This window comes from Plectropomus leopardus, chromosome 8, assembly GCF_026936395.1.
Source record: "Plectropomus leopardus strain MGB_pleo_1.0 chromosome 8, ASM2693639v1, whole genome shotgun sequence".
Lineage (NCBI taxonomy): Eukaryota > Metazoa > Chordata > Actinopteri > Perciformes > Serranidae > Plectropomus > Plectropomus leopardus.
In genome coordinates, this window is record NC_142183.1 from 8,886,358 (window position 1) to 8,899,837 (window position 13,480).

A 13,480-nucleotide genomic window follows, 5' to 3' on the forward strand; every position below is an offset into this window, starting at 1 on the left:
GGGCTGACACACATTCATACAGATACACATGCAGATCCACATACACAACATACAGGCAACATACATGCAGCCGACACCAGCAGTCTTTGTTCAGATAGCAAGTCAATATTTTCACACAAAGCACACCTTTAAATCAAAGTCAGAGGTAAAGATGTATACATTTATCAGTTTTGCAGTGTGCAAACAGAATTAATGTTGTTGCAGTGAATCAACAGCCAATTTTCCAATTAATGTTGCATTACTTTGCTGAAAAAAGCTGAACAGGTTGGATAATTCTAAAGTTACTCTGAGGTGTTTAGAGTCGAGCTGAGATGGACGGTTGTGCATCTTGTTATGGAGAACTTCTCGGGCCTTAGGTGAGGGTGAGAATGTGTGAGGTCACACCATGTGACCTTTAGCTGAAGCCGCTGGGCCGCCATTGGTTCAGAGCCAAAACCCCCAAACCCTCAACCACCCACCCACCTCCCCCCAGACACAGCAGCCCTCTCTGCTGCCTGACCGCTGCACTTATGCATCGGGCAAAGTGCTCAGAGTAGTTGTGTGTTTGTAGGTAGACTGTGGCCGTTATCCTACATTTATCCTGCTGCACATATGCAAGGAGTTTGTCTCTTATACCATAGTGGCCCTAAATAAAATTACTTGCAGAGAGCTTCATATATGTGTGTGTAAATGTGAGCATGAGTGCACATTTGCAAGTATTTGAAGATGCAAGAAAGGTGTATACAATTAGTATTATGCAGCATTTGTATGCTTCTCTTGAGACACGCACATGTGCAAATTGTGACAAAACATTTAACCCCTGCATAAACACCAACTCTCTTTATAGAAAAAATGTGTCTTAAACAACCTGAAAATGATTGAATTTCCCCTTTCATTTAAAGTCGTGATCTTTGAGTTTTTAAAAGCTCCTTGCTTTTAGCACCAGTGTCCTGCAGTGATTTAATTTTGGCCTGTTGCATCACCTCCTCATCAGCCTCCTTAAAATAAGTTATTGATCAGAATCACTCAGCATGCTCTAAAACATCTAAAATCTGTGTTCATTTCCTTAGCCCATAACCCTCGGCTTCCACTCTTTCTGTTGCATCTTAGCAAATACAACACAACTTAAAACTGCACTGATTTAAATAAAATGCTGGTTTTATATCCTCTGTGGTCCAGAGAGGGCAGCATGAATTTTATAGTTTTGAAGACAAGGCACATGTGAAAAAAAGGTTGTGATATGGCCACAGTCATAATTAATATCCATTCTAAATTATGTTTTTATCTTTGAAGCTTTATTTGTTGCCATATCTGTTAATTACATGCAATAAATTACACGTTTCCTCCTACATGGCTAAAATGCCATACATACGTTGTTAAAAATCGTAATTCGCTCTCATTTTCTCATTTTTTTCGTACATGTCAGGCAACTTGTGCAAAAACTTGTATTTTTACATAAAAATGCCATGGTTAAATTTCAGGCCTTATTAGCGTGTAATTAAAAAAACATGCTCTCTGCTATATCAACATGCAGCGTTATTACCCCAAACCGCCCCGAGTCTCCTCCAAACCCGCCGCTGCATGAATATTGAGAGATTGTTAATTATTTAGATTGGAGGTGTAACGCTACATGTTTGGATATTTGCACTTGCTCGCTTTCTGTTTGAATTCCCAGAGGAGAGGAGGTGACAGTGTGTGTCGGCTCAGTGTGTTATACTCCACATTGGATTTTTTTTTAATCATCTGGCGGAACAAATCTCACATTAAGATGTAGTAGTGTGTGTGTGTCCGAAAACGAGGCAAGACAAATACGATTTTGGTTTAAACAGAGATTTGTGATTGTATCTTTGTTGGAACACGAGCTACGTGTTTGTAAAGTTTGTTATGTGTATTTATCAGGTGTTATTAAGCGTGGGAAGCATGTAGGTTTCCTAATTCAAAATCGGTTTGACTCATAAATGACTGCAGCGAATATTAATTTCAGCTAAAAACGTGAGCAGAATATAATTAGCTATAGTACAAAACAAGCTTATTTTGTGATATTTCTCTGTAATTAAACACGAGTCAACATGCAGCCACAGCAGTTAGAATGCACGCGTGCTGTTTTCTATCAAAACTTGAGTAAGTTCTTACCTTCACGCAGGCTGGAGAGCAGAGCAGAGGCTAAAGGTCTGCAGTCCTGAGCGCCGTTTCAGCCAAATGAACATTTCCCTGCAGCCTCCTCTCTTCAGGTCATCCCGTGGTGATTGTGTCGATGTGTATTGAGACTCGCAGACTTGCGTATTCGGCCTCTGCAGCAGCCGAGGCTTATCCCCCCCTGTCAGCTGATTATTGCTCTGCGTTACCGACTCCATCAAAAGGTGACACTCGTGCAACAAAAGGGCATGCACGTTTTTTTTTTTTTTTTTTTTTTTTAAATAAGAATCTAATTTTGGAGGACGAGTTCGGGAGTTCAGGCCGCAGGATGCAGGGCGCGCACTGCAGCTCGGGAAATCAGAGATGTGAAAGGAGAAGAATGCTCCTCTTGTGTTTGTTGTTTAGCAGTTTTTTGGTAAAAACAACATTTGGATTAGCTGCGATTTATTTCTCCTCATAATAACGCCCCCTCGAGACATGACCTAAGGCCTCTTGTTGCATGACATCAGATCCTAAATCAGCTCCTTTTACCAAAGCGCTTACATTTTCTTTAATATTTTAGTTAATTTGTATAGTGGTGAGTAATTTAAAAGAATACAAACACAAACAACTCACACGATCAGTATTATGAGGTTGGAAACTGATCTCATGTCACTGCAAAACCAAAGTTGCACCATTTATTTTCCTCTTTTCTGCAGGGAGTTTAGCAGTGTTTCCTGCCCGGTGTGCGCGCTCTGCCTGCAGCCACGAAGCTGCACTCGTCCCCCCGCCTCCTGCACTCAGCTTCGGCCCCACATACCTCCGTATCTCTCCCTCTGTCTCTCTCTGAGTGCGCTCTGCTTGTTTGCTCAAGCTTGTGAATCATAGTTTCCCCCCAGACCGTAGCTTTGTTTTGCTTTGGCGCATTTGCGCGCTACAAAGCGTGACTTAAAAAAAGTACCAGGGTGCAAAAGAAAACTATAATGCAAAAGCAAACAGATGCATGTGCGAATCAGGTAAGGTGCATGAAGATAATTTAAATTTGTGGAGCAAAACATTCAAGACTTGCATAAAAATATGAGTATAAACTCTGGAAAAAAAAAAGGTTAATTTAAATCTCAAAATTGCAATTTATGGACAATAAAATGTGAATTTAGACAATTGCATTTTATAAAATCCTTATTTAAATGTTTTTTTTTTCTCTCCAAATAATCTTCTTTAGAGATGCCCTCCTGAGTTCAAACACAGGGACACAAAAACAAACCCTAATGGACTGTTGTCACTGTTGTGTGGTCCAACTCCTGTTTGTTGATTCCCGTGTTATTTCAAGCACCAGTGGACCCGCCGAGGCTCTTGACTGAGCAGTGCAGACATGTATTCAGCAGTTAATCTGACGGAGCATCTCGCCGCTATGTGTATTGGAGCGGCCCATTGTTTTCCTCTATAGATTAGCCGCACAAGCAGCTCACATAATCGAAAGGCTATAGACACACTGTCATTGCTTTACACTCCACTAACAGACTAACACAAAGATTCAATAAAAATCAGAATGTTTTTGAACAATATATTTACTTCCATTAAATAAAACACAATAGTTTTTTGGATGTTGAAAAAAAAAAAAACATAATTCCGTACCAAATAGTATACACAGAGCAAAAACCAAATAATTTGTCGCAGGAACATTTTTGATGCTTCTTCTTTTTTTCTTTTTAAATCCAGAATTGCTATTCTAAATCGATATTCACACAGACATTAATAATAAATTTATAATATGTTAGAAACACACAACTGGTGCGTTTTTTAGTATGTACATTCCCTTTTTGTTTGCAAGCAAAACATGATTCCTTTTTAGGGTTTTTCTTTTTTTTTCTTCTTCCACATGCGTTGATAAATTGAACCTGGAGGGTTATAGCGCATTCGCCTCGACAAAACAGGAGATGATAATTCAAATATATACAACCTTTTTTTTTCAGTCAACAATTAACGTCCAAAAAATCCACCAGAAAAAAAAAACCCTCATGACGAGATATGAAAAATAAAACAGGCCTTTTTTTAGTTTTACTGTGGCGCAGTGTGAAGCAGGCCTGGACTCATCAAAAAGGGGGAATAAAACCTAAAATCTCCCGTTTCAGTTTTTTGACTCCGACGTGGAGTTGAGCTTGTTTCAGTGGTTCAGTCTTCTAGTGCCCTTTTTGGAAAAAAAAAAAAGTAGTTGTAGTAGTCTCTTGTTCCTGTGGCCGGCTGTTTGTGATTACCCACACACTGCAAAAAATGACCATCATGGCAAATCACTTGCCCTAAAAATCAAGTTCCCCCCTCCCAAAGAAAATAAATGGATGGAATATTCTCACATTGGTTGGGGATTTTCAAGGAATATATGGCAATATCTTGAAGGAAAAAGTCAGAATAATGTCCAACTTGTGTCAAGAAAATGCCAAATTATCAAGAAAATTCCCCCAAAGGCGTAATTATCTCTGCCAGATTCCCTCACTACCACTTTACGCGTCACCACCAGCCTATAATGACTTGCTAAGGTGGTTATTTTTTGCAGTGCAGGTAGGTATTAGACTGGTCTGTCCACGGCATATTGGCAAGCGCTCAGATTAGTGGCCGGATTTTGCACACTGGCGTATCCAAAACTCGAGTGCTGCTTGGCTTTCAGTCTCAGGCTGGCCAGACTGGAGTTACAAGTGTCCCTGTACACATAAGGAGGGGTCGGAGGAGCGTAGGGGCACGCCGAGGAGGGCACCCCGGAGTTAAGAGACGGGTTACTGAGGTTGTTCAAGTTATTGAGGCTGTTGAGGCTGGAGCCCGGCACGCCGGTCACCGCCGACGGCACCATGCTGGAAGTCATGGAGGATATGGAGTTGGGCGGCGAGAACATGGTCTGCGAAGACAAGGGGTTGACGTTCATGGAGTTGAAGAAGGGGAAGCTTTTGGTGGATAAAGAGGCCGACGTGAGGCCCTTGGCGGCCCAGTTGTTGTACGTATAGCTGGGGTACATGTCGTCGTAGGGCTGCATGAGTCCGTTGAACTGCGGGCCGAAGCCGTTTTTGCAGAGCTCGGCTTGTTGGTTCCGTTCCCGTTTCCTCCACTTGGCTCGCCGGTTCTTGAACCAAACCTAGAGCAAAGGACGTTAGAGAAGGTTAGAAACAATCTCTGAATTTTACACACTATTTTATAGCCTCTATTTATTGCAGTGTTTTTTTCCCCATTTTTAAACCATACAAAAACCTTTATTTTTGTATTTTACGTTAAATTTAAATTACAGGCAACAATAAAAATTCTACCAAACCCAAACGCTTTTTCTTAATATTTATTTTTCTGTGCACGCGTTGATTCCGTCTTTATCAGAGCACAATACACACCGTGCTGTCACTGCACAATCTTAAAGTGGAGAGGATGTGTATTCCTCTGCAGGCGTCCACAAACACGCTGACCTTAATCATACAGCACCAGGGCGACAATCGCAAAATACAAGCTTTGCACCTCTTTCACACGAACAGGAGAACACGACTGGTATCTGCCACCAACACACGTCAACAGCTTCAACCGTTAACAACGTAATAATGGGTAATTATTGCACTTAATAGGGAAATAACAAATATCTATGTCATTTATTTTATTGTGAAATTGCTGAGCAAATTAAAGTGTGCCAAATTGCGCTAAAAAACTGATTATTTTGCATTGTTTACAGAAGTTTGGGATTATATTTAGCCTATTAGACAAACATATGCAGTGTAATTAAATTGAACATGAAGCAGCAGTATATTGAAAAAAAACAGACCTGTGATTATTAGTATTCCAGTTAAAAACCGTGACCTACATTACTTTAAGGAAATTTCAGCCGTGCGTAAAGTTTGCTGTGCGTGCGTAAAAATATCATGGTGCAGAGTATTTGTAGGTTAACCGGGCAATTGGCACAAATTACCCGGAACTATACACACGAGTTGTTTTTGTTTGCACCCAGGGGAACACTCACCCTGACCCGGGCCTCTGTGAGGTTGGTCCACACGGCTATCTCCTCCCTCGTGCTCATGTCCGGGTAGCGATTCCGCTGGAAAGTGGCCTCCAGTTCCTGCAGCTGCTGGCTGGTGAAGTGAGTCCTCTGCCGCCGCTGCCGCTTCTTTTTCGAGGGGTCGTCTGACGAGTCGTCGTTTTTATTTTGGTTCTTTTCTTTTTCTGTCAGGAGGAGAGAAGTTGGTTCAGACAGGGTCGAGGGGGATTAAGGCCTGTGTGCTTTTGAGGGGGAAAAAAATCCTGAATCCATGACAGTGCTGGGAAATGGATGAGCTGTTCTGGCTTCACAGAGGAAGGAATGCTCTGATTCATCAAATAAACCCAATTATTATTTTTTAATTTGGCATTTCCATTCAGTTTTAAAGATTATAATTGCCTCTTTTGATTTAATCCAAACACTAAGTACTTGACTAAATGCCTGACTAATTTTAGTTGACACAAGACATGCTGTCTTTCCTTTACACAACACAGAAACTTTTCACCACGCCACACACGCCAAACTAATTATGTGTGAATAAAATGACAGCTATAATCGCCTATTTGCATGCACGCGAAGCTCCCTTTACGTCGCTTAACTGGATGTTTTTGATGACATCTGCGGCGCCTTGCTGAGAACATCTGCACCCCGGGCGGTTCTTACCGACTGACTCCGGACTGGATGTGTCCGACACCGTGTGCACCTCTAGCCGGTGTTTAGAGTCCACAGACCGCTGCAGCGGCTGTAAAGTGGAGGCCATCGCCAGAGCCGTGTGGTGCGCGGAGGCAAGTTTATTCCCTGTAAGGTGGTGATGGTCTATGTTTAATGGATCCCTCATAGAGTTCATGAGTAGAAGATCGCAAAAGCTGGCTGTCAAAAGCAGATAAGTCCCTTTTAGTGCGGCGAGGAAAGCGGAAAGTCCGTCTGCGGAATGTGTTCAGTTTTCCAAAATACGCGCAGCAGAGCAGCTCCTGATGAGATGAAACCTCTTTGTTTAAAGTGGAAAATGCTTTAAAAGAGGCGCTGCCATACTAGCATCGGCGGTAAACACCTCGGCTGACTATCAGAGTGACAAGGACAGGTAGGTGATATTAGATCCAGACGCATACACACACTCCACCACTCTCTTCATTTCAGCTGTTGCCTGCGCACTGCCTATCCAACTGCGCCCCTCTCCAGACCTCCACGTCACCATGTTGCGCCCGCCCATATTCTCTCTGACAGGCACATCCATGTGGATATGACGGCGTGCCCAGCCAACCGGAGCGCGCAGAAACGAGATCTGTGTGCCAATGTGTTTATGCCGGGGCTGGCGCTTTTTATTTTTCCCTCTTCCAAATAAAAGCATGTAAAGAGAGATGGGACGCACGGTGTACCCGCGGCGCTCCGTCGCCGTTGCGCAGCAGCCCAAGACCAAATAAAAATGAAAATAACACAGTTTGGCCTCATTTTATGAGATGGGTCCAGTGGCCCAGTAAAACGACGCAGTTCTATTGATACCCAAAGCTGAGCCGCCTTGCTCGCAGGGCTCTGCCACCGCAGTTTACTCAGGGACTCAATGTGGATAAAGCGAGCCACCGAGCGGATTGTATTGAAAGCCGTATGAAAAAAAGATGCACAGTGAATATCAAACACGGCGGCCTGCTACAGCAGAGTGATCCGGTGAAATGACACGCGGTTAGAGGGGAAAATACACGGAATTTTAAAAGGTGGGTTCTGCCAGACTGCGCCAAAACTGTGTGCGCACTGATGCAGACATGTAGAGGATGTTAAAGCTGGTGCAGCTCCTACAGGGGATGCATTTTACTATCACGTATTCAGCAAAAGCAGTGAATTTATAAAGTGGCACTAAAAGACAAAAAAGCAACAAAATTACGCATTTTTATTCTAATCCACATCCAGCGTCACACTTGGATATGAAGTCCAACTGAGCTAAAGTGCTTTACTCTCCACTCCATCCCTGCACATGCTCTGGAAAAGCATTGTCAGTCATACGAGTTGCCAAATGAGACGATCCTCTTGACCTCCCCAGAGTTGAGGTTCAAATATCCATTAAATCATAGCAGAGCCACAGTTAACCACGCAGACTCGGGTTTGTTGACGACGGATTACTTTATCTGGGTGCTTAACTGGATCTCTCTCCTCACTTTGCGATTGGACTCCCTCAGCCAGCAGCACTCCTGTAGTGTTTTTTTTAATCTGATAAGACTCTCATTTGCCTAAGAATTTCTGAAGGAGGACTTTTAATGAGTTTGAGATGATATGCCAGCAATTTTTTTTTAACCTATAACTCCCTAAAGATTGTGACGCGTTAAGGCAAAGCAAACACGTCTAATCAAACAAGTTTAATTTTCAAGGTGGGGGGGGGGGTGTCAGCTGGGTAACAGGTGATGAAGTGATGGGCTGACTGGGAGGACAATGCAATTAGTGCCTTTCATTTGATTGTTTATATGATGGACATTTTTAATGCTCTCACACAAGTGATTCTTTATCATCATTATCATCAAAAATCACACTATCCATCTCCACGTGGCCAAGCGGACACCCATTCAGCCAGTACATTTGGACTTTGAGCTGTTAAGAAGTTACTAGGCTAATCCCGTGAAAGCCCCTGATATATAAATACCAGCAGACCATAGACTACAACACACACACAGAGAGAGAGAGAGGCGCGCGCACCCTGAAGAGACTTTTTATTAAAGCACAGGGAGCCAATTGCCCCTCGTGCAGAGCAATAAAACCTTGTTTGGATGCTCTCTGACTAATTATATTTACATGATGCACATTTTAAATCATACGTCATTTAATAATAATGGATTTGTTGTCACTGTTATATATATTTTAACAGTAAACAATGCAAACATGCACCCACATTTTCAAACTAAAAGGCAGTTTTTAATAGTGGTGCAGGGGAAAACGATACAGCGCAGTGTCGTGATATTTTGTGCGGCAATATTGTCATTACTCAAAGGCCAAGTATCTTTTTTTAATTATTATAAAATTCAACAAGATAGCAAGTACAAATTGAAATTTTGGTAGTCTAGTAGAACAATAAAATCTATTGCTTTTTCAGTCAATTAGATACATTTGCTGCAAGATAAGTTATTTAAGCCTATATATTATATATATATATATATATATATATATATATATATATATATATATATATATATATATATATATATATATTCTTTTGAGTAGATAATTTATAATTTTAAAAAAGGTAATTCATTACAAAATATCTTAATAAATGTTACAGCAATATTAGCATATTGCAAAACGTTTAACAATATTGCATGGTGCTTAAAATATCGTGATAATATGGTATCATTAGGCCTTTGTTTAGTCCCACCGTAGATTTTTAGGGGAAATGCATAGAAAAAAACTATTACACCAGTTTCATATATTGGTTTGCATTATTCTAAAAATAAGGAGTTTTCTATTTCAAAATATGGCTTTTTTTAAACAATTAATAATAATGTTTTATGCCAATCAGCGACCAGTCTGTTGCTCCTTTCCCCTGCAGCCGTATTGTAATACTAAACTTGAAGTGGATTATCGGTTTCCTCTTCATTTCTACCTTCTGAATGCTTTATCTCTCTTCTGCGGATTACTGCGCGCAATAGGCCTCCGCCATTGAGGGCCATTAATTAGCAATTCAGTCAATATAGGGGAGACGACAAGGCTTTTACATAGGATTAAGGAGACATCAGATTCCTCCATTAGTATATTCCTCCTCACGAATAGGCTTTCATTATACATTTAGTTTTCCCCGGAGTCAATCCAACAAGCGCTGCATATATTAGAGCAAAACAGTTGGCGCTGGTGTGTGTCTATATTTGCAAGCATCCCTCCGGCTCACCCCCTCTGCGTGCAATCCAGTTTTTATTTTAGTTATCCTATTATGCTTAATCAATGGTCGTTCACACTGTGCAGCTGTGAAGCTATGAACAGCCTGCCCTCTGCCACACATAGCCCTGTCAATGTCGGCTAAATGGAGCAGAATGAGAGTTATCGGTTATTCGTTTAAGACTCTAACAAGATCTGATGCCATTTCCACAGCATATTGGAGAATAATTAATAAATCCCGGAGTTTGTCGAGCAAGGGAGATTTTGTTTAGTCTCTTGTTGGGTTTAGATGCTATTTAAGGACAACATGTCGCCGTTAATGCGAATAAAATTTAAATAGCCTGTAAAACCGCATTAAAATAAATGTTAAGTCGCTTTGCAGCAACGTGTTACTGCGCCAAACGGCAGTAAATTAAAGAGTGTAATAATATGTCAGTGGTCATAAATGTCCATCTTGTAATTATAACAAGTATCATCGCTGCAGCAGCTCATCCTGATCAAACCCTGATGATGCTCTGCAGCTGCACATCCACATCCGACCACCAGGTGTCCCTCTAAGACAGCAAACAACTTTCATTCACCGTCAACTTCTCTCCACACTGACGAGCAAAAAGGCCAAAATGGCTCAATATTTTGGAGCAAACCAGAAACATCCACTACAAAATCCAACGTAAGCAGCTTTTTTTGCATTAAATTTAAGATCAAAGATTCTTAAAGTGCGAGTTGAAATTGTGAAGAGAACTTATATTGTGAGAAATCGACGTTATTCTGCCTTTTAAGTAAAGATGTGAAGCCTATTTGAAAAAAATAACCAACAAAAAACTGTAAATTGTAAACAGCTCATTAAGTAGAATCACAACTGTTCATTTACTTACTAAAACAAAAATGATAATAATAAAACTAAATTACATTTAAGATGAAGACACCAGTGTTTGGGCCACATTTTAATTGAAAATTGAAGTAAATAAAAATAAGACATTAGGTGTAATTAATAAATAGGCTTGCCTTTTTGGAAAGCAAGACACAGCATAAACACTTTAATTGTCAAGAGTGTCGTTTTTATGTTAATAAAATAATATACATTAGGCCTAGATAAACGCAATGTTTTATGTATACAATTAAAGGAACAAATTAGTTAAATTAAATTATAAAAACCAGTTTCATTATATCTGTTCTTTGTGAAAAGTGTACTGTATTGCTGAGGTAACAGATACTCACCTATTTGCGCGCAGGTGGTGGCCAGTTTGCGGCAGTGGGAGTCCATTATGGCAATTTAAGGGAAACCGCTTCTGCAAAAACAGACAAAAGAGCCATAATTAGCCTGTAAGTCCGGTAAACAACCCCGCTGTGGTGTTCACTGACATCCAATTCGGCTTCTGCAGCCAATAATTATTGGAGTCAACATAAGACTGAAAAGAATAGTGCTGTGCTCAAAGGATGAGTGTTAGATTACAAGAAAAATGCTGGTGGTCTGGGGGAAAATATTTCAAATTGATGCAAAATTCAAATTTAGACATTTAAGGTGGAAAAGCAGGCGCAGTGCTGATGTTGCAATAAAGTAAATGGAAGACAGTTGGTCGGTGCACTCTAAATATACTGGCTGCAAAAATGCGCATTTTTGTAAGTCTGATTCAAAAGTAATTTTTTTGTAAAAAAAAAAAAAAAATTAATAATAAATCAATGAAATGCGTCAACTTATTTGATCTGTGTCAGGAAATAACTGTCTATTAACTGAGTAACAGTGGAAAATTACACAAAAACGTCTCTGGTATGAAAAAATAATAGAAAAAAGGTGATTTGCGTGAGAGAAAAATGAAAGAACTGATCATTATGACGCTTTTTTTTTTTTACACAATTTGAGACTAATTAGTGTGTTGACGTCATGTATTGTATTTTTTTGGCAGCGTAAGATGTATTTTTGTGCAGCGTGAATATTATAAAAACCCGCCGTGTTGTGCACGAGCCGGTTCTTGTGTTTTGGTGCAGGCTGCAGCAGTTGGAAGTGGGAGTGATTCCGTAGTAAAATCACGGGATTAGAGTCTGATTGAGATGTCTGTCGGTGGGATATTACAAAATTCATTATCGCAGCCCTCATACTACCTCGATATGAAGTTACACAGATGGGGTTTTATTAGTCCAGGCTCACACTGTTTGCTTATGATAATTCAAGTCGGGGGGAATTTGCATGCAGTCATGCTGTTAACCATTTTCCTCAGCTCTTCTCTTCACCTGCTCTACATCATCTGTGAGGAGGCTTTTTTCTCTTCTTCTTCTTATTCTTCTTCTTTTCTAATTCAAAAGATGCAGATATTGGAGGTTAAGTTTTACGGCGTGTACCTGCGCAACCTTTCTTCTCATCGCTCCTCTATATCCCCGCTGCAAAATGAAATAGTGGGGGTCAGACTGTAAGGTGTAAGGTTATTGCATGCGGCTCAGTGTTATCTAATCAGTGAGATTTAATGAGGGGTCCCTCCAATATTTCAGCCTGCCTGGCTGCTCCGCGGCCTCCGAAGTCACAATTTATTTATTATTTTACTCTATTTTATTTTCTTGTGGGAAAAAATCGGGACATAATTGCAAAATCGAAGAATTTAATCTTATCCAATTTTTGGCGGAAAATTAAAATGAAAGACATGCATTACAGTAAAATTAAAAAGAAAAAAAAACAGAAAAAATACTTAACATAAATGTAAAAAATGTGTATAAATTTACGTTTTAGGCAGAAACAAAAAAACGATATTTAATCTGAAATAGACAACTTTGCATAACACAATACATTTAACACGTACAACACTATCACTAATATAATAATAATAATAATTTCTGCTCATGTTGTAATGGTGTTTTGGTGGAAATTAACCCTGATAACAGGCAATATAAGTTTTTTTTATTTCCTTTTTTTCCCTACCATTTGCCACAGTGTTGGAGCGGTTTAAAACTCTCGCTGCATTAATATTCAGATTATTTATATTAATCCCGCTCATCCATTCATTCTCACCTCACTCTCTGCTCTCACCACCAACAGTTGATACGAACCAGTGACTCACGTGGCACGAGGCCCAGTGCAGACAGAAAGCTGGCATTGGCTCACACTGGCTTTACTTCTGAAATTAACACAGTAGAGCATGAGACTGCAGCCTTTACCGGGAGATGAATCGACTAACCTCCACCATATGGTCCCGTATTAATTAAAGGCGTGAGACCGTGAACGTCGCCTCTATTTCCCCCATTTTTTTCTGTTAACTTACATTACTAAAGAATGCAGAGGACGGTAAAATAAATCTGAACTCACGTTACTATTCTTTTTTAGATTAACAGGGTTATTTATAGTTTGCTTTGGAGCGTTTACGCACAATTTTATTTTAGCTTTCGGAGTTTATAAGCTTTGTTTTTTAGATTTACGCACAATTTTACGCGTTTTGTTGCAATTCGCGTTACATTAAATCATTTTAGAGCTCCAAGGAGGATGGTGTTGCAGGATGTGATACTAAAAAGCGCAGATGTGTCATTAACTGATACTGTAGTCAACATTTAACTGTT

General features: G+C 40.2%; 1 protein-coding gene across 3 annotated transcripts in view; it reads right to left on the reverse strand.

The window, feature by feature from the left end:
• Positions 1 to 3,644: 3,644 nt before the first annotated feature.
• Positions 3,645 to 13,480, reverse strand: part of pitx2 (paired-like homeodomain 2) — a 65,324-nt gene continuing 55,488 nt past the window's right edge. For 2 of the 3 annotated variants that reach the window (XM_042493233.2, XM_042493232.2), the window contains exons 2-4: positions 11,159 to 11,229; positions 6,077 to 6,276; positions 3,645 to 5,215 (exon numbers count right to left, since the gene is read on the reverse strand). In XM_042493233.2, coding sequence (XP_042349167.1) covers positions 4,658 to 5,215; positions 6,077 to 6,276; positions 11,159 to 11,204 — 804 coding nt within the window. In that variant the 5' untranslated portion in view covers positions 11,205 to 11,229 and the 3' untranslated portion in view covers positions 3,645 to 4,657. Of the gene's footprint in view, positions 5,216 to 6,076; positions 6,277 to 6,754; positions 7,256 to 11,158; positions 11,230 to 13,480 lie in introns of those variants that run through there. The other variant, XM_042493231.2, reaches the window with a different exon arrangement.